The sequence below is a fragment of the Canis lupus genome, chromosome 20, assembly GCF_003254725.2.
Source record: "Canis lupus dingo isolate Sandy chromosome 20, ASM325472v2, whole genome shotgun sequence".
In the NCBI taxonomy this organism is placed as follows: domain Eukaryota; kingdom Metazoa; phylum Chordata; class Mammalia; order Carnivora; family Canidae; genus Canis; species Canis lupus.
In genome coordinates this window covers 18,005,293-18,032,953 of record NC_064262.1, presented here as the reverse complement: position 1 = coordinate 18,032,953, position 27,661 = coordinate 18,005,293, and the positions used below count along the sequence as shown (strand labels likewise).

Sequence of the window (27,661 nt, the reverse complement as noted above, 5' to 3'; positions counted from 1 at the left end):
ACTAATTCCTTGCAGAGGAACCCAGGGCCACATCAAGAAAAAGGGATTCGAGTTGCGGACACCCGAGACATGGTATTTGAAAAAGCATAATTAAAATATTAATAACAAAGTTCACAGCCAAGAAAAGAAAGAAAAATATAATCAAGAAATGGAGATCAATTTCTAAAATATTATGTTGGAACTATTATCACACATTAGGAGACACACAATTATGATGGTGGGAAAAACTAGGATATTTATAATTTTATCATTAATACCTATTCTAAATGGGACCTTGAAAGTGAGATGAGTTGTTATGGAAGAAAATTTATCTAATGACTATGGGTTGAGTAAGACCTTTCATTAACAAGCTGTCTACTGAACAAGCTAAAATACAGATTTTTAAGAAACATTTTCAGTGCATGCATTTAAACAAATTTAATATTTTAAGAAAGCAGTTATCATAAGAATGCAAACCTGAAAATCAAGAAGTGACAATCAAGATATTAGGATTGCAAAACAAAAAATAGATCTATTCACTTTAAATCATCGTATATTAAGATTTTTGAGTGGAAAGGAATAAAACTTTACTGGGAAAGTGACAAATAGCATTGTTAATCATAGCCTGCACATATAAAGAAGAAAACTGATTATTAGTGTTCACTGTAGGAAATTTTCATCAATAACTTTACCAAATCAAATAACTGAAATGATGAAATATTCTATTTTATAAAAAGAATGTTGTTTGAAATATTGAAATTAAAATTCTGAAGTATCTTTAGAGCAAACAATTTTTTTTAAAAGATATATTGTACTCTTGAGTAGCATATGCTTTGATTTATCACAAAAGGATTGGGACAGACAATTCACAAAATAAAAAAAGGGGTTATTAGTATGTCTTCGGCAAATCAAATGATTCTAAAACTAATAAACAAGAGATGCCTTACCAAATGGAATTATGAGAATATATATACAGTGAAATATTATATGCTTATAAAAAGTATTTTGATTTTTAAAGCCAAAACTTCAGATTGAAGTAAAATAAGAAAAAGAAGGAAAAGAAAAAAAAATCCACCAAAAGAGATCATTATTCTGAAAATTACAGAATTACATGTATGATCTTAAAGACATTTTCCAACATTTGCAAAATAGAACCACAGCAGTATAATGGATGAGCACTAAACCAGGACTCAATTAAATAGATGCTCATGTAGAAGGAAAAAAATACAGAATATTTTTAGCATGCTACAGCAGGATAACACAACAGCCTAAAAATTATGGTACACAATGCACTATAAAACACCACACACCTATAATAGTGCCTTATGTGAAATTAAAGGGTTGAGTTCAATCTAGCTTTTTCACAAGCCATTTGGTTTTAACTTTAAATATACCACCCAAGCAGCTGCTACTTTTACCAGGCAACACTCTCACAGACAAGGCATAGCAGTTCTGCTACGGACAAGAAATTGCTTTTAGAGTTAAGACAGAGTGATAAAACAAACAAACAAACAAACCAAACCAACAGAACAGCAATGAAAGAATATTCCTACAGTGACCAAAGAGGAAAAGTAAAACAAAGCAACAGGAAGATTCTTTTTAAACAAGAACTTTTCTGAAGTTCAAGGAAATAAAACTGACCTATACTGAGAAGCATTCAATCTACTTTTACTATAATGGCATCGTATTGGAACAGAAGAAAATCCATCTGGAAGAATGCCAGTTAATCAAAGGGCCAAATGGCCTTGTGATTTTGCCAGCCTCGAGAAATTTCCAAGTCTCTTGGATACTGGACTCTGATAAGACAGGATTTCATAGAACTTATTTTTTATACAATCGCACTCAATTTGAAAGGAATCAGAATCAGCGTCAAAAAAGCCAAGCAGCATTTTTTCTTTGATCCCCACAATGATATATACCACATGTTTTGTATTCAAATGTATGTATGTATAAGAAGTTAATATAAAATAGTATTGCTATCTCAAGCACAACCTTGAAGTCTAGAAGTTTATCATGATTGGTCACTGACAGAAAAGCAAAGGAAGCTAAAATCCAGCCAAGGCTTAATATCAAATAAGATTTATTAAAAAAAAAAATGAAACAGTGGGCAGCCCGGGTGGCTCAGCGGTTTAGCACTGCCTTCAACCCAGGCCGTGATCCTAGGTCCTGGAATAGAGTCCCATATCAGGCTCCCTGCATGGAGCCTGCTTCTCCTCCCTCTGCCTGTGTCTCTGGCCTCCCTATCTCTCTCTCTCTCTCTCTCTCTCTTTCTCTCTCTCTGTCTCTCTTGAATAAATAAATAAAATATTTTTTAAAAAATGAAACAATAAAAACTGAAATGGATGTGTAATTCAGAGATCAGAAATCTTTTAGATGCTCAGACTTGATACCTACCGTCACCATTAACAAAGAATCTAAGTTAATGAGTTTCACATAATGGCCAGTGACTAGCCTACAATGATGGAGATGACTCCATTCTAATACCACTGCCCCTGGAGGAAATGCCCTATTTGACTTCTTGGAATTAACTGATGACATTTTTAATGATGGAATTAGCTAAAACCAACTAAATAAGACAAAACTGCAGCTAGGGGAAAAGCAAAAAACTATACTAAACAATCATCTAAATTTTCATGAATGCTATCGTATTTCAACATATGAACCATAAAGTTCTAAGACTCTCCCCAGCAACAACCTTGTGATTATAGCATACAAGGGCCATGTCCAATAGTCAACGTCCATAGACACAAGACCGAGGCGACTCTTTCATGTAACAGATATCAGAGGAATTTAAACATTACTCTTCAAACTGTGAAATTACATGGTCATACAGAAACAGAGTTTATAGGCTTGTCATTTAGTTGTTAGTTTCAAAAAGTACTCTGGGGAAGGGAAAAAGGCAAAAGGATTCCAAAGGCTGTTATTATACTCTGATATTTAGGTATTCTTGATAAAAAAAAAAAAGAAGGGAAAATTATTCCATGAAAAACTCTCAGATATATCAAAATCTAGAAGTTAGTATCTTTGCCTTGAAAATAACACTAGTTTCATTCTGTTCAGCTTAACTTCTAACCTTAGAATCATACAGTGGTAAAACAGGAGAATGTTTAAGGTGCCCAGTGCCTCCTTACAGATTAAAAAAAACTTTAAGGGTTTTTTTAATCTGAGCTACTCAGAGTTACTGAGTAATTCCCATTCATTAACTAAGCTAAGACTAGAACAAGGTCTTCAACTTCTAACCTTAAATTCATTCCACTCTAGTACATCAGTGTGATTAATATAGTATTTATAGTATTTCACTTGAACCTTATTGAATCACTCCCAAATTGAAGGTTTTTAGCTAAGTAATCACAGAAGATTTCTATTAATGACCCAGACTTTTAAAGAGGTGACTCAAAAGCTCATCTGACACACAGAATGGTAGGAAATATTTGCATGTATCTGACAGTTGAAGGACTTGTATATAAAATGTATAAAGAATTTTTATAACTCAATAATAAAAAGATAACCCAATTAAAAGATGGACAAAATCTGTGAGTAGACATACACACAAAGCAGCTATACAAATACCCAATAAATCAATGAAAACATGCTCAACATCACCAGTCACAAGAGAGATGCAAATCAGAACTGCAATAAGATACCATTCCCCACCCACTGGGATGGTTACAATAAAAAAAAAAAAAAACCCACCAAATAATGGGATGGGAGAAATCAGAACCCTCATACACTGCTGGGGGGTCTCTACATTGGTGCAATGACTTTGTAAAATGGTATGACACAGCCTCAAAAGGTCTAACAACATTATCATATAAACAAGCAATTTCGGGGGGGTTGGGGAAAAAATAAAAAATTAAAAAATTAAAAAATAAAAAATAAAAAAGAAACAAGCAATTTCAATCTTCAGTATAAACTCAAGAGAAATAAAAACCTATGTCTATATAAACGCTTACACAAAATGTTAATAGCAGCATTATTCGTAACAGTTAAAAAGAGAAAGCAACTCTAATGACCACCAATTAATGAACAGATAAACAGCAAATGGTATATCCATATAGCAGAGTATTATTCAGCAATAAAAAGGAATGAAGGATGATATATATATTATACTAAGGGTGAATCTCCAAAACATTATGCTAAGTGGAAGAAGCTAATAAAGAAATAACCACATACTGTATGATCCCATTTACGTGAACTATCAACAACAGAAAAATCCATAGAGACAGAAAGTAGATCAGTGATTGCTAGGAGCTGAGATGGGTGGCTTTTAGGAGGAAATGGAATTGGTTGTCAATGGGCACAAAGTTTCTTTTGGGGATGATGAAAACGTTCTAAAATTGACCGTGGTGATGGTGAACTTGCTCATTGTACACAAAATACAAGTGAAGTGGTATATTCACAACTCTGTGAATCCCCTACAAACCACTGAATTACACACTTTAAAAGGGGGAATTATATGGTTTATGAATTGTATCTCAATGAAGCTGTTCTTAAAAAATATCTGAACCTGTCCCCTGTTCCAACTCACCATGCCCCAGGCACTGGCAAGATCATGTCTGCACACACAATGCCTGCTTAAGAACTGTAAAAACCTGCCTTCTCTGGGCAAGACAGAAAGCCACCCCTTCTTCCATGCTGACACAGCCAGACCTGGAGCAGGCTTCACTGCTGGAAAAGAAAGCCTTGGGTGGATTTCATCCAGGAGCCCTTGGGCAGGGTATGTCTTGCATGAATATGTATAACATGTTTGTGACATGCTGCTCCTAGATTACTCTATTATTACCAGAACAGATGGAAAATATCTTTTTCAGGTGACCTATAGATATGCTATCAAATTGTATTAATAACAAACACATGACCTTTCCACTTCCCCCTCCTCCTACCATCTAATCCACAAAATATCATAATCTTCTAAAGTTGCTTATCTCAGTGACCTGTACCACCAAATCAAGCCTGTGAGGAAAATATTCCACAGCCTTCACATCCAATCCTTTACCAAGATTTACCATTTTTATCACAAGCCATCTAAATGCCAGCTTCCCCCAATAATCATCAGCTGTGTAAACAGCTGTAGTAATTTCCTATTGGTCTCCTTGGTGGCATTTCTTCTGCCCTTCAATCTAATTGCTACAGAGAAGTCCGCCATTTGATCTTTATAAATCAAAATATGTCATCTTGTTTTTTGGCTGCTTGGAATAAGATAGCTTATGTGAGCTTGAACGACTTATCCCTGTGGATACTTCTGTCAATGTACCTCATGCCATTCTTCCTTCACTGGCTACAGTGTACAGAACTTCACTCATGTCTAGGTGATGATGAGCTCTTTTTCAATTCATTTTCTTTTTTTTTTTTAAGATTTTATTTATTTATTCATGAGAGACACAGAGAGAGAGAGAGATCCAGAGACATAGGCAGAGAGAGAAGCAGGCTTCATGCAGGGTGCCTGATGCGGGACTCGATCCCAGGACTCCAGGACCATGCCCTGGGCCGAAGGCAGGCACTAAACCACTGAGCCATCCAGGAATCCCCCGATTCATTTTCTTTAAGGGTAAAGAGTGAAGATTGATTGTAGAATTTCAAGCAGTGAGGATTATGGGGAAAGGGGAGGCTATTGGTTTTCCTAATAATAGTACTATCACAGTGTATAATTTTGTATTAATTTGATGAAATTTTGTTCTCCACTGCCCAGCCTCTTAAAAAATGTCTTAACAATAGCAAATACTCAATGAACACTCACTGAATAAAAGGATAAGCTCTGGTTACAGAGTTTTACTAACTTCTTCCGGTGGCTCACTGTTACCATTATAAAATCTACAATGAAAATGCTTCCTTTACATTTGGAAGCTTTGCTATCATGATAGGGCCAGTTGATTAAATCATGGACCCATGCTAGCCTCATGTAATGAAGATCTCAGTGATAAAGATTCCAACCCAATTCAATCTCAATAATCCAGATTAAGCTATCCTATCCAGTATTTCAGCACAAGGGAGTGTCCTAGGAAAGATGTGTATCAATATGCTTTTAGAAGAAAATGGATTGGGAAATATTCTGATTAATTCAGACATGTTCATTAATTCAGATGTGCTTCAACCATGCCATCACTCTCATTCATATATATGCATCTCAAAGACATGAGGATCAGTAGGTAGACACAGCAAATTCAATGGAAAGTTCAATTAAGATACTTGTTTATGGAATCCTCTCAACTGAGATTTCCTCCAAAACATAGGGCCTGAAATAATATTGTCACATAATAAAAATCCTTAGATATGTGCAGTTATTTTACAAACTAAAACTTTTTATGATTCAAAATGCCAAGAACAAATATATTCTGTTTATATGAAAAAGCATAAGACAGACTGAGAAGTTACTGAAAAATTGTTGACTTCCATAGAATCTTGTTTTAAGAATCATTCCTATGTGACTGAGTTAGAGTGTTGTGTTTGACTAAAAAGTTTTGCTTTGCCTTTTAAATTCATAAAGCATGAATGGCATACTGATAAAGTTACAGCCTTTTGTTTTAAATTTAACTTGTTTTAGACCATCAGAGCAAAGCAGCTTTGAACTTCATCAAAGTCATTATGTTCAAAGATGAAATTTATGTTTTTAGCTGCACTATTTAGTTATGAAATAGCACTGCCTGTAACTCACACCAAACTAAGCTCCTACTAATTATAGCACAACAGTTTAAGCTAATTAGTCTTTAGTGATTTTTCTTTTCAGATACAGCCAGCAACGCTGAGTTTCATCCTTAACATTTTCTACATTTGTTTAATCTTTCTTCAATTTTATTTTTCCAAGCCTCAATGTGTTCTTCAAGATTATAATCTAAGAAAAGTGAAAAATCTGCTACCTTTTCTGCTGGTAGAGAAAGAAGTAATCCTTTGTGGGGGGGCAATATGGTCAATTTCTGTAATGGAGAGCAGTGTAAAAAAAGAAAAAGAAAGGGAAAAAAAAGAACTTTGAGTTCAAGAGACACACTGTCTTGTTTCTTTTTAAGAGAACAAGGTAGCATCATTTATAATCTAGTACTATCCTTTTAATTTCAGCATATCTGCTCTTAGCATCTGTGTTAGAGGTCACTAACTGGTGATACCTGGGCTATATCTGGTCTTTAGACTTGTTTTGTTCGATGCAGAATGAAGACAGAATTGGCCTATGCAGTGTTTTCATTAAAAAAATTAAGGTTAGTCTCTAACATTTAAAAAGTCAGGACATTTCATGTAAAGAATGATGGATTCCGGTTTATCTTGAAAAGTGATTAGCTTTGGTAACAGTGTTCCTGTATTTTCTCATTTGTTATTTCATCCACTAAACAAATACTGGCTGCGTGAGCATCTACTTAATTCCAGGCACACTGTCAGGCTCTATATACAGCAGAGAAAAACACAAACAAGTCTTTCAATATAGTAAGGGAGTTAAAAGTAAAAAGATGTCCAAAGTCATATAAGGATCAAGGCTGTGGTGAACATACAGAGGATCGAAAAGATTTGCTTCTCTCTTGTCTTTTTAGGAATTCACATAAAACACTGACCTGGATGAAGTGAGCAAGCTGTACAGGTCTGATAGAAGCCCTGAGGTAAGGACATTCTTAGCATAGAAAGGAAGGGCAGGGTTAGTGGGGTTGGATTCAAGGACACAATAAGCAATGGGAGGAGATCACACATGGGAAGCAGGAGAGGGCCTTGGGAGCTAGGGTAATCCAGTGAAATTAGGCTCATTCTAATGGAAAACTGCTAGGGGTTTAAGAAGAGACTGATTTTACAAGTGTGGAATCACTCTACTCCTTGGATGGAGAACAAAATATTGTGGGCAGTGGCAGGGATGGGAGTGGCTGAGTGGCACCATGAAGAGATAGGAAGTAGGAGGCTATGTGAGAAGGCTGGCTAATGCAGCATGGAAGGTGAGAGGTGGACATGACTTGCGTTCCAATGGTAGCAGTGCAGGGAATGAGTAGTGGTGAGCTCCTGGGTATATATATATATTTTTAAAGATTTTATTAGTTAATGAGAAACACAGAGAGAGGCAGAGACATAGGCAGAGGGAGAAGCAGGCTCCCTGCAGGGAGCCTAATGCAGGACTTGATCCCAGGACCCCAGGATCACAATCTGAACCAAAGGCAGACGCTCAACCACTGAGCCACCCAGGTGCCCCAGCTCCTGAGTATACTTTAAAGGTAAAACTAATAGGATGGATTGATGAACAGATGTGGAAAGTGAATAGCAGAAAAAGAGCTCAAGGATAATTCAGCTTTGCAGCCTGATCCAGTGCAGCAAATGCGTCTTTTGTGTGGGAGGGGCATCAAATGAATTTTTTTTATTCCAGCATAATTAACATACAGTGTTATATTAGTTTCAGGTACAATATAGTGATTCAACAATTCTAGACATTATTCAGTGCTCGTCACAATGGCGGGAAAGGAGAATCCTAAGCTCACCTTCTCTCACCGAGGCACCTAGGTAAGAGCCACATCAATGCAACTAACCCAGAAAATAAATGTGTCTTTTATCAAAGTGGTGAACACCGGAGAGGAGCAAGGTTAACAGGAAAATCAAGATTCTTGTTTAGAGGGATCCCTGGGTGGCGCAGCAGTTTGGCGCCTGCCTTTGGCCCAGGGCACGATCCTGGAGACCCGGGATCGAATCCCACATCGGGCTCCCGGTGCATGGAGCCTGCTTCTCCCTCTGCCTGTGTCTCTGCACCTCTCTCTCTCTCTCTGTGACTATCATAAATAAATAAAAATTAAAAAAAAAAAAGATTCTTGTTTAGAAATATAACTGTGAGATGTCTACTGATATCCAGAGTAGAACTGGCAGGTGGTTATTTGAGCCATGAGTTTGGGAAGAGATCAAAGCTGGAAGTATGAATTTAGGAGTAAATAAATGACAAAAACTGAGGAACTGAGCAGTAAGCACCCCCTTTAGAAAAAGCATGCCATCATCTCTGGCCCATTCTAGACTTTACTACCCCTTATTGCTTACTCCAAGCTTGTTTCACTCATTGATGTTATCTTCCTAAGTAACCACATTGGATAGATATTATAAAAAAAGCCTAAGAAACGGTAGAGACATCTAGTTCTACAAATTGCCTTGCAGTGTTGGTTAAAACACATCAAAAATTAAGTTGAATGCTGAGCTGGGCAAAAAAGTAAACTGCAAAGCAGAGCAATTAATTCCAGAGCTTATGCTGGGGTTGCCAGGACAGTGGAATAAGGATGTGGCCAGTGAGAGCATTAGGCTTGGCAACCTGGGAGCTGACGCTGAACTCTCCATGTGGAAACAGGAAATAAGGTTTTGGGCCTAGGAAGTGACCATTTGGAAATAAGCCCTTCCATACACAGCTGCACACCTGCAAGGCTGCACTCATGGCTAAACTGATTTGTGGACTCACGGAAAGAACGAAATAGTTAACTTATCCTTCTCTCTCTCCTTAGGTGAGGCTAGGGTGCAGGTGAGGGGTTTGCAGGGCACAGATACTTCGATGAAGAATTCATGATGTGGGACCTACACTTCACACTGCTTGGGATTTCATAGCACTAAACATATAGTTGACCCTCATTATTTGAGTTTCATTATTTGTGAGTTTCATATTTGTAAATTGATCTACTCCCTCAGATTTTTTTTGTAAACTCCAAATCAGTATTTGTGGCACTTCTGCAGTCATTTTAAGACATGCATGAAGTGGTGAAAAATTTGAGTCACACCATGTGCACATTCCCAGGTGAGGTTGAAAAGCAATGCCTTCTTGTTTCAGCTTTCATACTGTAAACAAGCATCTTTTTTTTTCTGTATATTTTGTGCCACAATTTTGGCATTTGTGTCCCTTCTGCTGACCTCACTGAATCAGATGGACGCCAAGTATAGTACTGAAATCTATCTCATATTCTTATACATAAGGAAACTGTTGTGCTTTATGGAAAAAAATATGTTTGTTAGAAAAGCTTTGTTCAAGCATGAGTAATAGAGTTCTTGACCAGGAGTTTAATGTTAATAAATCAACAATATACATTACATAAGATTTCTTTAAACAGAAACATACATAAAACAAGGTTATATATTGATTGGTTGATGATAATGTTATGATCAGAGGCTTGCAGGAACCTAACCCTGTATTCCCCCAAAGAGCAATGGTTCAATATTCATTAATTCAGTGTTAACAGTGACTTTATAGAACACAACTACCATAAATAGTGAAAATTGACTGTTTGTGTTGGGCTACATAGAACCAATATATTAAAATAAAATTGTTCCCAGGTTGGTTATATCCCTGAGGTTCCTGGCAAAAGCAATAAAACCTTCTTAAACCAAGGCTAAAGAGAGTCTCATGTTGGCCTGGGTAAGTAGAAATTTTGCTAAAGGTCATATTCACATCGCAGGGCACCTGGGTGACTGAGTTAGTTAAGCAGGTGCCTTCAGCTCAGGTGTGATACAGCCCTGGGATCCAGCCCTGTGTCAGGCTCCCTGCTCAGTGGGAAGTCTACTTCTCCTCCTCCCTCTGTACTCCCCCCCAACCTACCGCTGGCCACTGCACTTGTGCACATGTGCTCTCTCTCTCAAATAAATAAGTAAATAAATATTTATTTTTTAAAGATCACATTCATATACAAAAATATAAACATGGGAATATTTTTATATTCCCAACGAACCAACAAATCACAGGTTAACACTGGCAATATCCTGAGCTAATAAAACAGTATCAAAGAATATCTAAATACTTAAGAGTTCTAACAATTAAAATAAAGAAAAATGGGGTTGCATGTCAAACCATCAGGAACACAAGATGCTCTGAAGAGAGAACAGGAACATAGAAAAAAAAACCTGATAAAATGTCTAGACAGGGAAAATACTAGAATTAAAAACTCAGAGAGCTTAATAGTAAATGAGGCAGAGATTAATTAGTGATGTGTAGGCTAAAACTAAGTAAGTAACTCTGAGCACTGCAGAGAGATGTGGAGACAAGCCAGTTAGCAGATATGCAGGAGAGAGTGAGAACTTTCAAAATATATTCAAAAGGAAACCAGAAGGAGTAGAGTTGCCACGGGGATAAATGAAACTGGAAGATACCTGCTGAAAAATTTTCAATTGCCATGAGACATGTATCCCAAGATTCAGGAAATCATATCATAGAACTGTGTAAGAATGGTAACTGTTGATCCTTGTATAGCATGAATTTTGTGCTAGGCACTGCTCCGGATGCTTGACATACTTTAGCTCCTGTAACCTCACACCTGATGAAATAAGTCCCACTGCTCATCTTTGCTCTATGGATGAAGAACTGTAAACACCAAGAGCCTCAGTGTTTGTCCGAAGTCACATAGCTGGTAAGTGGTGGAGGTGGGATTTGAACCCATCTAATCCAGCTCCAATCTCAGAGTGTAGCAGTACATTTTGCAGTGAAATTCTTTTTTTGAAGAACAAGGGCATACAGACACACTTTTAGGCCAATGGGAAAAGAGAAAACAAAATAGTACTGACCATCAACAGAAACATACTAAACAGATTTCTCAAAGATACAGATTTCAAAGAAGGAAAATGAGCCCAGATACAAGAGAGAGGGTGCAAAAATGACACGGTAAACACGTGAGTACATCTGAAAAAAACACTGATTGCGTGAAATAATAAGGCTTCTACAGAAAACACATACATATTTAATTCCTCTCTTCCTCTGAGATAGTCCCCAAACTAGGATCTTCTTGCAGTGTAGAGGTATTTTTGGAAGGCAAAACTCAAAGACAGGAAAAGAGAACAGCAAACTGCAATATCAACTATAGAACCCAAAAGACAGAAGGGATGGTTAACCAGTTTCGCATCATGAAGAAAGAGGACTTTTAGGCTCATAGCAAGAAAAGCCTAGAAGTGGGCAGATTTATGGGCACAAATCTCAAAATGCTTAAGAATGGAGATAGCAGGCACATCTTAAAAAGGAAATGAAGGTGGAGAAGGTGGTAAAGTAAGAATTTTAAGCAGCAGATGCCCAGATCACCTGTCTTCCCCTCTACGACCAACAGAGTTCCATTCCACATCAAAGAAGAAGCTTATTGTCTAAAGGGAGTAAAACGCAGGATGTCTTGACTAGACATTACTCAGCAGATCTTGTGACATGCACTGTGAGGAATCAGGTGGATTAAATAAATATATGTGCCCTGAATACTGAAATCATTTAGGCCTTTTCCCTCATTAGCAGTAGCTATTGCCATCCAGGGAGAAGACTGGATTTTTTTTTCCTCCCTCTGGGAAATCTGAATTACCCAAAGGGAAGAACTAAAAGCCCTGCTAGCAAGAGGTTTCTGATGAAATGAGCATCAGTATCATTAACCTCACAAAGACAAGGTCCACCATGAAACTGAATATTTCTGTCAGGGATGAGTTCCCCACACTGTTAGGTCTGTGCAAAACAACCAAAAGTTACCAGATGTATACAAAAAAATTCTTATAAGAAAGATTGAAACCAGCCAGCATAAAACAGGATTGAAGCTACTTGGAAAAAACACTTTGTACAGGGGAAGAAAATATAAAGGAAGAAAACCATCACTCATGGGACGCCTGGGTGGCTCAGTGGTTAAGCATCTGCCTTCAGTCCAGGGTGTGATCCTGGAGAACCGGGATCGAGTCCCGTATCAAGGTCCCTGCATGGAGCCTGCTTCTCTCTCTGCCTATGTCTCTGTCTCTCTCTCTCTCTCTGTGTCTCTCATGAATAAATCTTAAAAAAAAAAAATCACTCATACAACTTCATATATACATGAAAAGATATTACAACTATTAAACTAGAAAAAGACATAAAGAGGAAATTTAAAATGTGAAAAGTCTCTTAAATTGCAAACATAAGACAGCATGTATTAAAAATTCAGTAGAACTAGTCAAAGGAAAGATCTCCAGAACAGATTTCAAGAAGATATAACTGACAGGATATATGATGCATTTCAATATCTGAGAGGACATTGAGAAGCTAGCAAAATTTTAGATGACAGAGTATAAAACCATAGAAAATCAAGAAATTAAAGAAAAAAAAGATTACTAATTTCTGGGAAAAGAAAAATTAGGCACAAAGGAAAAATAACTAGCTATTATATTTGTTACAAAACTTAGCTCTGAATATCATTTATAAAGTCATCACTGGGTACTGAATTCAAATTTTGATCCAGTAAAATCCTACAATAATATGCCCTAAGTGACTGCATATTCAAAAATTAATCAATTGGAAATTAGCTTCTTCCCAGCCCCCTAGTTTCAAAAAAAGGCAGGTGAAATATTTATTCATTGTGAAGATTTGAATGAAGGCGACTTGAAAACTGACTGATTTGTGCTCATATGAAGCTCTATCCAGTCAGAGTACAGTAAGTGGAATAAAATGTAGATTTCCCTGTTTTTTTTTTTTAATTTTGTGCTTTTTTTTTGTAAAAGTGATGACTTTAAAAATGCTGTATTTCATAAACTGTTTTTAAGAGTGATGACTTTGGGATCCCTGGGTGGCGCAGCGGTTTGGCGCCTGCCTTTGGCCCAGGGCGCGATCCTGGAGACCCGGGATCGAATCCCACGTCGGGCTCCCGGTGCATGGAGCCTGCTTCTCCATCAGCCTATGTCTCTGCCTCTCTCTCTCTCTCTCTGACTATCATAAATAAATAAAAATTAAAAAAAAAGTGATGACTTTAAAAATGCTGTATTTCATAAACTTCATAAAAAGGCAACCTCACTTTGCTGTGGTGGTATGAGAGTGTTCTAGCATCAGTTACCATCAAGTAATGCTTAAAACTAAAAAATCAAGAAGTAGCAACATAAGTAAATTATGTATTTTAAAAATGTGTTATATAAGAACCAAAGAGTTGAAAGTAGTTTCCTCTCAGAAAGGATAAATCAACAGGATATGGGCAGAAGCTGGACATTTTCCTCATAAAACAAACAAACAAACAAAAAAACATAAAAAAAAAAAACACAACAAGAGGGGCACCTGGGTGGCTCAGTGGTTGGACATTTTTTTGGCTGAGGGTGTGATCCTGGGGTCCTGGGATAGAGTTCTGAATCAGGCTCCCCACAGGGAACCTGCTTCTCCCTCTGCCTATGTCTCCGCCTCTCCCTCTGTGTCTTTCATGAATAAATAAATAAAATCTTTTAAAAAAGCAAACAAGAAACTATGTCGAAGTTTATACATGCTTACATTATTTAGTTCTGAAATAAAAGAAAAACTAGAAAATAAAAGGAACAGGATCAGTAATGTCTAATTCATGGCAGTAAGAATTTCAACAAAAATATTTGATAACAATAGTACAGTACTCTGGAGAAGAGCAATATAGTTTAAAATACTTCAAAGTCAGGGCAGCCCGGGTGGCTCAGCGGTTTAGCGCCACCTTCAGCCCAGGACCTGATCCTGGAGACCCAGGATCGAGTCCCACGTCGGGCTTCCTGCATGAAGCCTGTTTCTCCCTCTGCCTCTCTCCCTCTCTGTGTCTCTCATGAATAAATAAATAAATAGAATCTTAAAAAAAAATAATAAAAAATAAAAAACTTCAAAGTCCTCTATCGTCAGAGATACTGATTAACTTTAGACTTTGTGGGATCCCTGGGTGGCACAGTGGTTTAGCGCCTGCCTTTGGCCCAGGGCGCGATCCTGGAGACCCGGGATCGAATCCCACATCGGGCTCCCGGTGCATGGAGCCTGCTTCTCCCTCTGCCTGTGTCTCTGCCTCTCTCTCTCTCTCTCTGACTATCATAAATAAAAAAAAAAAAATTTTAAAATTAACTTTAGACTTTGTTAAACATGCATACTGAAATTTCTAAGGTAATTACTAGAAGAAAATAAATAAGGTGTACAACTTTCAATCTTCCTAAGACGGGGGGAGATTCTCAGTCAGTCCAAACAAAGAAGAAGAACACACACAAAAAATCAGAACATATTAATAGAGCAAGATTAATATATTAACAGTTAAATTCTAAGGCAAGCCATTTATTAGGGATAGTTGGTCACCTCATGTTAACCAAAATATTACTATTATAAATTTTTATTCATTAATAATTCACTAAATACACAAAGAAAAATACAGAAATACAAGGATAGGCAGAAATCTATCACTTTATGAAACTGATTGATTAGATAAAGCATCAGTAACGAGATATACAATTCCAATGAACATGGACAACACTGCTTTGAACAGTGGGGCAAAGGTTAGAAATCAGTAAAAAGAGGTACTTGGGTGGCTCAGTTGGTTAAGCATCTGCCTTCAGCTCAGCTCATGATCCCAGGATCCAGGGCCCAGCTCACTGGAAAGTCTGCTTCTCCCTCTGCCCATCCCCTTCCCACACTTCTCTCTCCCATGCATGTGCTCTCTTTCAAATAAATAAAATCTTTAAAGAAAAAAATAGAAATCAGACAAAAGATGACTAGAAAAAAACACCACTGGGCAGCCCAGGTGGCTCAGCTGTTTAGCGTCACCTTCAGCCCAGGGCCTGATCCTGGAGACCCGGGATTGAGTCCCACATAGGGCTCCCTGCATGGAGCCTGCTTCTCCCTCTGCCTGTGTCTCTGTGCCTCTCTCTCTCTCTCTCTCTCTCTGTCTCTGTCTCTCATGAATAAATAAAATATTTTTTAAAAAGAAAGAAAAAGCGCCACTATGTTTGGAAATTCAAAAACATGTATCTGATAATTCAAGGATCCAAGAGAAAATCATAATGATATTATAACACATATACATACATATATGTCAAAACCCTGGTTTACATTTAAAACTATGATTTCAAGAAAATTTATAGCCACACATATTTGTGTTAAAAGAGAAGAATGGGAGGAAAGTAGCCTTATAACTTAAGTGATTAAAAAAAGAACAATAAAATAATCTAAGAAGTTGGAAAGAACAATAAAACGAATGAAATATAATGATTCAAAAGTGAACAGTAATGCCAAGTTCTGAAAAGTTTGATTAAAAAGAGTACTAAAATAATACTTAGAATGAAACAGGGAATGTACATATAGATGAAACAAAGATAAGTTGATAATAAAAGGAAATGTTTTGAAACGACTTTTTGGCAATGCTTTAGAAACCATAAAACAAAGGATGCAATTCTTAGAAAAAAACCCTAACTTTGCATAAAGAAAAAGACCGTATGATTACTTCTACAACTATTCAAAAGATTCAATCAATAGTTAAAACATTTTTCTCAGTGAAAACTCCAAGCCCAGGTGGTTTTATTCATAAGTTCTACTTCTTATTCAAATAGATAATTCTACTATTTCTCAAATTTTTCTAGGTAATATAAAAATAATAAATACTCTTCAGCTCCCTTTTAGAGGTGAAAATAACTTTGACACTAAAGCCAAGGAAAGGATAGTATAAGAGAAAATAAAATCTCCCCCATGAATACATATGCAAAAATGCAAAATAAAATATTGGCAAACAGCTAATATCCATTTATTTTAAAAACATACATAAAAGCCAAGGTGAAACTAACCCAGGAATAAGAGGTTGGTTAATAATTAAAAATTGTTTACTACAGTAACCATTTAAAGAAAACAGCACGAATATCCCAGTAAAAGTAGGAAAAGCACTTAAAAGAATAAAGCATTCATGATAAAAACTAACCTAGAGAGGATCTGCCTTAACTTGATAAAGAGTATTTACAAAATCTACAGGACATATCATATCAAATGGTGAAATGTTACTTAGTTCATCTTCTTTAAAATCTGAAGCAAAATAGGAATATCTACCATCAAAGTATTTAACACTGTATTAGGCTAGAGAACATGCTGTCATATAAAAAGATATAAGGCTTGATAAGGAAACAAAAACTCTCATTATTTACAGATATTATAATTCTCCAAACACATCCAAAGAAACCAGAGACAATGACCATACGATATATTCAGGTTGGTTAAGAACAGACTCTTCGATCAATGGGGCTGCTAAAGTTAACATCCATATTGGAATAAAACAAATGAGTACTTCTACCTTACATGATATACAAAATCAATTCCAGACAATTAAAGACTTAAATATAAAGAGCATAACGTAAAACTTTTATAAGTACATTTAGGAGAATGTCATTACCGCTTCAGGATAAGGGAAAAAAAATGTTAAACTCATAAGAGAAAATAAGCTATATGGGACGCCTGGGTGGCTCAGTGGTTTAGTGCCTGCTGTCGGCCCAGGGCATGATCTCGGAATCCCGGGATCAAGTCCTACATGGGGCTCCCTGCGTGGAGCCTGCTTCTCCCTCTGCCTGTGTCCTGCCTCTCTCTCTCTCTGTCTCTTATGAATAAACAAATAAAATCTTTTAAAAAACAGAGAGAACATAAGCTATAAAGAAAAAGATTGATACTTTAATTCAAAATTAAGAATACTTGTTCATCATTTGACAGCATGAAGGGGGAAAAAAATTAGCCACTAAAAAGATGATGATTAATTCAGTGTACAAAAAACTCCTAAAAAAAAAGAGAGACTATCATATAGTTAAAAAAAAAAATCAAGATCACAGAAATATAAATGATCACCAAACATCAAAAAGGAGCTGAACATCATTGTCATCACAAAAATGAAAATAAAACCATAGTGAAATACAATTTTATGTTCACCAGACATGCACAAATTAAAAAAACGAACAATAACAAGCATTAGCATGGATGTAGACGAACAGATACTCATAAACATAATGTTGAGGAAACAAAAGTGTTGTAAAATGCGTGTATGCTGTATGATGCCACTGTATAAAAGTTTAAAAGATTAAAAAGGGGGCAGCCTGGTTGGCTCAGCGGTTTAGCGCCACCTGCAGCCCAGGGCGTGATCCCAGAGACCAGGGATCGAGTCCCACATCAGGCTCCTTGCATGGAGCCTGCTTCTCCCTCTGCCTGTGTCTCTGCCTCTCTCTCTCTCTCTCTCTCTCTCTGTGTCTCTCATGAATAAATAAATAAAATATTTTTAAAAATAAAATAAAAATAAAAGATTAAAAAGGTAAAAACAATTTAACATGTGGTTTAGAAATACACATGTGTATTCAAAGAATAAGAAACACTTTTAATTCAGAACAGTGAATACCTATTGAGAGGGGAAGCGAAGGAAGAAAATGTCAGGTGGGGGAGCTAGCAGGTAGGTTTAATTGTACTTCAAATGCTTTAAATCTTACATGGTAGCTACAAAGACATTCTTCACAGTTTTTCCATTCCACTTGTAGGGGTAATATAATTCATGATTAAAAATACACTGCACCACAAAACGACCAAAATAAAAACATTTTAATAAAGAATTGTAAGAAATTCAGGAATAAGACAAATAAAACTGATTATTAATAAAGCAAAGAAAGATTATTTGGGGAGTTTGGAGGTACCATCCTAACCTGCTGCGATTGGAATTAAGAATTTGGAAAAACATTTTCAAGTATATTAAGAGAGTATCAAAATTATACAATGTAACAGAACAGCAGATAATTGAGAAAGCCTAGAACTCAAACACTGAATCACTACATATTTCTCCCTTCCATAGGTTTCCTAACTGTTCCACAAATAATCTACTAGAAGTGGTTGAGAATCGCTACAAAATGGAGACTTCTTAAATTATGGATGGGCTTTCCACTTTGATTTTTTTACAAACACTGTTTTCAAGCAATTTGAAAATTAAGGTAAAATTTCTTTGTTTTTTCACCAGCGTTAAAGGGGTCCATTTACTTTTGTTTACTCATTTATCCATGAAGCACATTTTATATATTTTCCCCATGACTAATAGAAACAAAAAAGTATTACTAAGCATGCAAACATAATCAAGAGAGGAGACAGCTAGTAAACCACTAGAACATTTTTCCCTGACAACAGCTTACCATCCATTTGCATGCAACGAAGACCATCAAAATTCCCCTGAAGTCATGAGCATCTTTTACTAATACAAGACTCTTGATCCTAATTCTTTCTTTAGTTAATTTATCACATCCCTTCAAAGCTGCCAAGTTAAAGCAGTGCTCTCTTACCCCTGGTGATTTGAAACCTCTGATATAGTAAAATATCCCCCACTACTTTTGCCACTGTCTTTGGTTTCTTTACCAGAAACCTATCTCTTAACCATATGTATTTAAAAATACATTTTTTACCTTTCCAATCTTATGTGGCATTAGGCTAAGAATACCCAAAATTCCTTCCTGTAACTTCCTGAAAACACTTATGAACTACCCCCACCCCTGCCAACTGCAAAACCAGACCAAACCAAAGAATCTCACTGTCCAACAAGACTGCTAAGCAAGCCCATGCTCAAGCATCGGAACAAGTAAAACCCAACGAACTAAATGGTTCATCCTGGGTTTTCTTTATATTCTGTCCCTCGTTTGCCACAAGTATCCTGACAGGGCACATCCGAAGGAAGAAACTCAAAGACAGTACCAGACTGTACCAGACAAACAAACAATGGGCATTTTTCTGTGTAAGTAAGTTTTTACTGGGTGTGCGGAGACTGAAAGGTCCAGTCACTCCTATGCAGGCCCATTTCTCACTGATGTGTCTACACAGAGCAATCTGGAGGGATAAGGTGATGCCTTCCTCTAAGATGAAGAGCATGATGCTTGTTGCTTGCTATAAAAGAGACAGGATCTCTTATTCCAGTGATCCTCAGCTGTGAGAGCAGCAGCTATCCCAGTCATTTCTCATTACCTCCATGGGACTTGAGAGCAAGGGGAACTAAAGCACGTTGCTTGCTGTGCTCTGAGTAACAAAGTTCTTTGTCACTGACCCAAGAATATCACGTCTTATGCTAGCACCCGTGAAACAGCAACAGGCTGTGGGACCCAGGAAATTAAAAAAAATCCCCGACCCCTGGACAAGCAGAGCAGGACTGATTCCATTTTGTGCTGCACCCGCCACCTCCTGTATGACCCCCACATGACCTGCTTATTGCTTAAGGCGCTGCCCCACCCTAGTCAAGCCATTGGGGTTAGGCGCACCCTAATCGGAAATCGGCTCAGAACAATGTAACCCTGCCTTGTGCCCACCAAAGCTGCACGCCAATTCTGACCAAAGTAATAGGCCAGCTCAAATGGATACTATAGGGTAAAATGTAATTCAATTGGCCACCTGTGTGTGGACCAACATGACTGTGCAACTTTCTGCATATGTTACAATCCCACTGGCCCCTATAAAGCTGCTACTCCTCTTAGCCTCGGGGTCCAAGTCCCTGCTCTGCTGTGTCCGGTATACTTGGACCCAAGCTCGAGCTTGCAAATAAACCCTCCTATGTTTGCTTCGGTGTCGGCTCCTTGGTGGTTTCTCGGATTCTCAATCTTGGGCACAACACAGGCCAGCTTATTAGCTTGTAAGTAGGGTAAATAAAATCCCAGACTTAACAATTTTATCCCATTTGCCTATCAAGTACTGGCCAGGAAGTAGGGGAAAACTGGAAGACACATGATATAATTTTAGAAGTATTTACAAAAAAGTCATAACTCTATGAATGATAGACTGAGAAAAAAATCTTTTAATTATACTTTTTCAGATATTACAAAGTATCAAGAATCTATAACAGAAAAATTCCACTGTCTAAAAGGAATAGCACATTTGATGAAAGACTCCTAAAATAGGGACTTAAACTAGGAATTCTACATTCTCCTACAGATCTGAGAGAAGAATCTGACTTCTGCATCTAGAGAAGCAAGCAGAGTCAGGGTAATCCACTGACATCATCTGTTGATAAGGGTGGGCTTTGGATAAAATTGGCTTTAGAATGTATTGAAAATATTAAGCATAAAAATGAAAACACTCATCGAAAGTCGTAAAAAAGACTGCCCGTATATCAAAAAAAGTACTTTAGGAAACTGACTCTATCTTCGAAAGAACAAACAAATAGATGTGGCCTCGGTGAATCAGGAACAGAAATTCATAGGAAGGAACAGCCGGAGATAAAAAGTATTTCAAGAAATAGAACCAAAAAATCTGATATACAGAGTACCAGTGCCTTTTAAAAATATAAATAAATCACACATAATGCTAAAAGATAGAAAAGGAAAATTTTCTGAACTGTGTATAAAATATGCAGTACAATAAACCAATTTTTCAAGTTCTAAGCAAAGTAAATTAAAAGAGAGCTAAACCTACCTGTATGCTGGAAATATGCATGTTTTTAACTAAAGGGATGAAGAAAAAAATGATCTCATATGCAACTAAAAAGTGAGACAAAAAAACAAACAAAAAAGCAGTTGGTGGTTGATCTCCCAAGAAATATAAGGGATTCTGATCCCAGACCTGTATTCAGCAACACTAATTCTAAAAGATAACAGAACATCACATTGGAATTCTTTGCCAGTTTTGGGATCCAACCTTTGTACCAACCAAAAAGTGTCTTCATATATAAGCCAATATAATGATTCTTTAAAATGCAAGAGGTTCAAACACAGTGATAACTATGAAATATAACTCATTGTTAAATATTTAAAAATTGAGAAATTAAAAAAATAGAATGCAAGAATGGGAAGAAGTCTTGTGGCTGATATTGCAACTAGGTAAAACATTGATATTTCATAGATTCTGGCAAAATTCTGGTTAAAAACAATATGCACATACAAAATTATTCATGAGAAAATACTATACATATACTTATTATATACATATACACATGCATATATACATAGTACCTAACATATATATGTATGCCTTGTGTGTATATATGTAAGAAAATGACATATATATGAAAATGGCATAATAAGAATTTAAACCAGTGACCATAGAAATCACCAAGATAGCAAAGTATATATAGTCAGGGGGAAAACAGGAACTGAACTTGTCTAAGACGGAAGGACTCTGAAAAAATAATTTAGGTTTAAAATTCTGGCTACTAGAGAAGTATATACAAAACACCAGTGAACTTAAAGACAAAATTAAATTTGTATAGTATAAATATAATACCTAGCCCTCAAAAGACCCAGAGAAGATAGAGCTTTAAGTCAGAGAACCAGAGGGGAGCCTGGGTGACTCAGGCGGTTAAGCATCTGCCTTTGGCTCAGGTCAGGATCCCTGAATCCTAGGATGGAGCCACGCATCAGTCTCCCTGCTCAGTGGAGCCTGCTTCTCCCTTTCCCTCTGCCTTCTGCTCCCCCTGCTTGTGTGCATGAGCGTTCTCTCTCTTTCTCTCTCTCTCTCTCTGTCAAATAAATGAGTAAAATCTTTAAAAAAATAAAGTAAATCAGACAACCAAAAGCACTGTTCACAGAGGAAAACAAAGGAAAGAACAAGTATGAAAAACAGAGCACGCAGAATAGAATATCAAAAGCAGAACCAACCACTGTCATTATAAAAACAGAAAGCTACAGAATAAGCCATGCATTAAATGGCACATCATCAATTTATTAATGGCTTGTGGCCGTGGAGGGAGAACACAGCCACATTATAAGCACACATGCATTCCAATTTCAGGATTACTGAGGTCTAAAGAATGAAGAGAAACCTCAGAACCAAGATAATCCTGATAATGCAATTCATACAAAATATACCGCCATAACAAAGGAAGAGAATCTAGTAAGAAGAAACCAAAAGTAGAAAGTAATCAAAAGATGTGTCCAAAAGAGAAAAACTCAATGAGGTCTCTGGTCCCAACTCTAAATTCCCTAAAGAAAGAAAGTGATTTTCTCAGGTTGGGCCACAAGTTCACCCAGGTCCAATTAACAGAGTACAAAGTTGACTTCCAGAGCTAGGCCTCAGAGAGGGTTGCCCCAAAGGTTGCTGTGAGCTGGGCAAGATGCAGAGGAAGGTCAACAAAATGTCACATTCTTTTCTTTTTCATTGTCTTTGCTCCTAAAACATTTTCACACCTGACAGATATAATTCTCTTATATCAATGCTCTCTGAGAGCAAGGACCTTGTCTGACAATCTTTTTTATTTTCTTTCCAGTTCAAACACAGTACATAGAGTAGCTACTCAATAAGCATATCCTTAACGAGATTCTTTTTCCTGTCCTTAACAGAATACTTACAAAAACAGTACCCACTTGCATTTTAGGCTCTGCTTTGTACAGTACACAGAGATCCAGAAGATCATACTGAATTGTTCCTCAACCTATTTATTCAATTAATAATATCCACATATTGCTTTTGAAATCCTGAATGACCACACAAACTCAGTTAAATATTTTTAAATGCTGGACTTGCTAGACATTGTAAGCATAAACTTACAGGCAAACTGGAGTTTAGCTTCTCTGCTGACAATGGTTCCAAGTGAATTTGTTGCAAAACACTGATAATTTCCTGTATCCCAATTTCTGTTGGGGTTAATAACCACAAGATTTCCTCCGTCCAACTTATACCGATATTCCATACTCAGATTAATATCGCTTCCATTCAGCTGCCATCTGCAAAACAAATGTCAAGGTTTTTCCCCACTTAGTATATTTATATTTTAAAAAACCCTATGGGGTACCTGTGTGGCTCCGTAGGTTAAGTATCTGCCTTCGGCTCAGGTCCTGATCTCAGGGTCCTGGGATGAGGAGCCCCATATCAGGCTCCCTGCTCAGCAGATAGCCTGCTTCTTCCTCTCCCTCTGCCTGCCACTACCCCCCACCCCACCCCCCGCCCGCTTGTGCTCTCTCTTTCTCTCTGTATCAGAAAAATAGACAAAATCTTTTAAAAATATAAATAAATAAATAAATAAATAAATAAATAAATAAATAAATCCTACATTATAAAATCCACTTTAATCATCACCTCTCTTACAAATGAGAGGTAAATATATTATTCCATTGTGCCATTTCTGAAGCTCAAACATGGCCTACTTAACAGAAACCAAAGCTTAAAGCATAGTAAAAAGCACAACAGAATCACATCTAAAAGTTAAATATTTTTCACACTTTTCAAAAGAGGTGAGAATAATTTGTTCATGAACAAATTAAGCTAAGTCCATATAGGCAAAGATGAAGCAGAAAGTGGAGGTAATTACCTCATGTACTTCAGGCCAATCTCATGCTGCCAATGAAGGGGGAAAAGAGCACACTTCTTTGATTTATTCAGACTGACTGAGCACATTTAATAAATTAATTGGATAAGTGCTCAACTATCCATTTCAATTTATCTGGGTAAATACCTATCCCTCAGGCACTCTCCACTCTTCTCAGCCATCACAATGCTATTTACTAAATGGTACACTGTGGTAAAAGACCCTATATACTACCTAGGGGGTCTCAAACAGTAAAGGCACTAACCCCCAGAGCCATATTTATCAATGGGAAGCCAAAAGAAAAAAAGGGTGGGGGGAGTAATTTTTAAACAAGAGTTTTTAAACAGAAAAACCAGGGTTTTTAAAAAAGATTTATTTATTTGAGAGAGAGAGGAGGAGAGAGAAAGAACAGGCAGAGGGGCAAGAGGAGAGGAAGAGAGAGAATCTTAAGTGGACTCCCTGCTGAGTGTGGAGCCTATGAGGAGCTCGATCTCAGAACCCTGAGACCATGACCTAAGCTGAAGTTGGACGCTTAATCAACTGAGCCACCAAGGTGTCCCCAGAAAAAAACAGTTTTTAAACAGTACGTATACTTGACACATCAAAGTAGACTTCGCCTTTAAAAACTCAGAAATATCCCATAATTTCAAGAACACATACATTGTATAAATTAGAGCCCATCTACCTCCTAGAAGACTTACTTTTTATTACAAAAAGAAACTGCTATCAGTTCTATAAATTTTTGTGTATTATAACAATCATCTCAATTACTCTTTGTAACGTTAAGAATGTGAGTAATCTAGTAGTCATTTTATAGATGATGATTTCAATAAAAAAGCTGAATGAGATGTCCACTGTCCCCAAATTATTCAGTACTGGATTAGTAGTAGTACTCACTTGAAGTCTAGCTCAGAATTCTTTCATCATGTCATGTGCCATCTAAAAGTTGTTGTATTTATATATAAAATATTTAACCTGAACATATGACATGCTCTAAAAGTAAATAAAGACATGAAATGTTAACATTATCACAAATGAAAGTATGCAATGTCAAATGAAATATATAGTTGTGAAATGTTTGAATTTAGTATGTTTAAGTCTCATAAACAATTGTGAAACATTTTATAAAGTGCAATTTGATACCATTTATATACATTTGTTTTTAAAGATTTATTTATTTACTCATGAGAGACATAGACTGAGAGAGAGAGAGAGAGAGAGAGAGAGAGAGAGAGGCAGAGACATAGGCAGAGCAGAAGCAAGCTCCTTCCAGGGAACCTGATTAGGGACTTGATCCCGGATCCCAGGGTCACAACCTGAGCTGAAGGCAGACACCCAACCACTGAGCCACTCAGGCGTCCCCCATTTATATAAAGTTTCAAAACATATAAAATAATATTAATAATGCATGAAACATATTTTAAAGCATGAAAATGATAAACCTCCACTTTAAGGTATTTTAAAGCTCTCATGGAGAGAAAGTGAAGTACGTTCAGGGAGCAAATACTAGGAAATTTAGGCTTTTGGTTTTATTTTGTGAGTAGTGGTTATATGGATGTTTATCATTGCAGTAGATTATATATCATTTTCTATATCTGAATAATATATAATAAAGTTTTCATGATAGTAGCCATAGGAAATGAACAAATGTATAAGTTTAGTTCCACATTTCAATGAATTCTCAGGCAGATACAAATATGTACACAAACCACATATGGAAAACATAGTCCTAAACATGCTGGGCTTGACTTTCACAGAATAAAACAACAGTAAATCACAAGTGGGTGCATTGAATTTTTAAGCTGTAAATATTTGTCAGTTTCTGACAACTTTTAATTTAATGCTTGCAGTGGGAAAATCTTCTCTAAACTCAAACCAGAAAAGACATAGATAATTTCACATATTTTTGAACTGAAGACTCTCATGGCAAAGGGTACTTGTGTTTTTGTCACCTACAAAATACAGTTTGTATGGGAGAAAAGGGATTTTAGTTCTAGAGTTAGACTGCTTATGACCTAAGTATGTCTGATGGCTTCATTCGAAAATTCTGCTTTTGTGTTTAGCTGATGAATAATAAAGGTACAGTGGCTATGTGGAAAATTGTAAAGATAAATAAAAATATGGAGAGGCACTTCTTCTAGCCTATTTAATAGCTGGGAAGATTTAAGAGATCAAAAAGTATGTGGGAAAATACTTTATTTCAGTTGTGTCTAAGATCTAAAAGATATCATCCCAAAGCTTTGACTAAACAACTAAAATGGGAAACATCTTTTATGCATAACTGTTTCTTACTTCCTTTAGCTCAATCTTCATCATAGACTGACTCCCTAGATTATTTCATTATGTGAAAAGGCAAAATCTACTCTCTTTTAAAATATGTTTCTACTATCGCAAAAGAGCACCCTTGCTTTAGCTAACTCTTCAGAGCTAAGATATACACGACATACCTGAAAGAATGCTAATTTTAACAAAGTGATAGATTTCTCTCCTTATTAACACTATTCATCATTAAATGGACCTAATCCCCAGGTGGTATAAAATTTCTCAATATCTTATTAAACATTAATTGTTTTTTCCCTTTTTGAAAGTATGTGGATTTAAAATGGCTGTATTTATTTAAACTCTGGAATGTGTGAGGAACCTTTGGGCCTGAAATTCCAAAAATTATCATATCCTGAGAAAATAGTGTACTTAAGTTCCCAATGCAAAGTATTCATATTTGGGCCTGATTTCCAGATATTTCTCAGATTTTCTTTGTACAAGAAACATGCGGAAAAACTGAAGGCATACACACATACTCCTTTTACAAATATGTGTCCAATAAATCTACAAATTAGATTAATTTTCTTTGCAGTGAATTGTAATCAACTGTTCAGAGTTCATGAACACGTAGTAATAAAGTGTGACAGGTGAATGGCATATTTAGGTCATGAATTTGGGAAGCTTTTAGAGGTAGATACTATCTTTAGTTTTTGCACATTCACAATTTCTTATAAAAGGTGCAGATGTCCACTTTTAGGAATAAAATGTGAAGTTCATGAGAAACTCTATAAAGTTTCGGAATGAAATCTTCTTGAAATGACAAAATTGTTTAAAAATTCATAAAAGTAACATTTGCATACCCAAATTTCATTCCAAAAGGCTTAATGCAGTGATCTGGAACAAAAGAAGACAGCCCCATGGCTCTGGGGCTGCATACACCAGCATTTCAATACTATAACATTTACATTGTGCTCTAGAAACAGACTAACCTTGTAGCTTTAGCTCAGTGGTAAATGTCATAAGATTAAGCACCTTTGTATAATCATCATGTTGTAACACTCTTGAATGATCTTATAAGTTCACTGCCAGCCTTCAGTGTTCAAATGCTCATTCTACACAAATTAGGATTTGCTTTTAGAAACCACAAGTGAGAAATGGTTTAATATTCATATTTCACAAATCTACTGATTCTCAAGCAATGAGCTCTCATCCCCTTCTATTTCTTCATGGGGAGGTTATATGTTAATTTGCTTCCGGGCCGATAAGTACAAGTTGGGAGATGGAATGAGAAGTCCTGGGCTTCATGCTCTACTGGAATTCCTGAGACAACATGAATCTGATCAATCCACTTCTCCTAAAATCTCACCTGTATCTTCTACACAACAGGGTGCTGGTACCTCCTCACTGGAGAGAGGCTGGGCAGGTGGAGTAAGGAGATTTGGCCAAGCCTGTTCAATGGAATGGTAGAAGTCTATGGCAAATTTCTCCCTAAACATTTTTTTAATACAATTTCTTTAAAACATATATGCCCTTGAGCCAATAGA

General features: G+C 36.6%; 1 protein-coding gene across 2 annotated transcripts in view; it reads right to left on the bottom strand.

The window, feature by feature from the left end:
- CNTN3 (contactin 3) overlaps positions 1-27,661 on the bottom strand; it is a 327,484-nt gene that overhangs the window by 183,681 nt on the left and 116,142 nt on the right. For both annotated transcript variants that reach the window (XM_025451601.3, XM_025451602.3), the window contains one exon: positions 23,099-23,274. In XM_025451601.3, the coding sequence (XP_025307386.1) occupies positions 23,099-23,274 (176 nt within the window). The remainder of the gene's footprint in view (positions 1-23,098; positions 23,275-27,661) is intronic.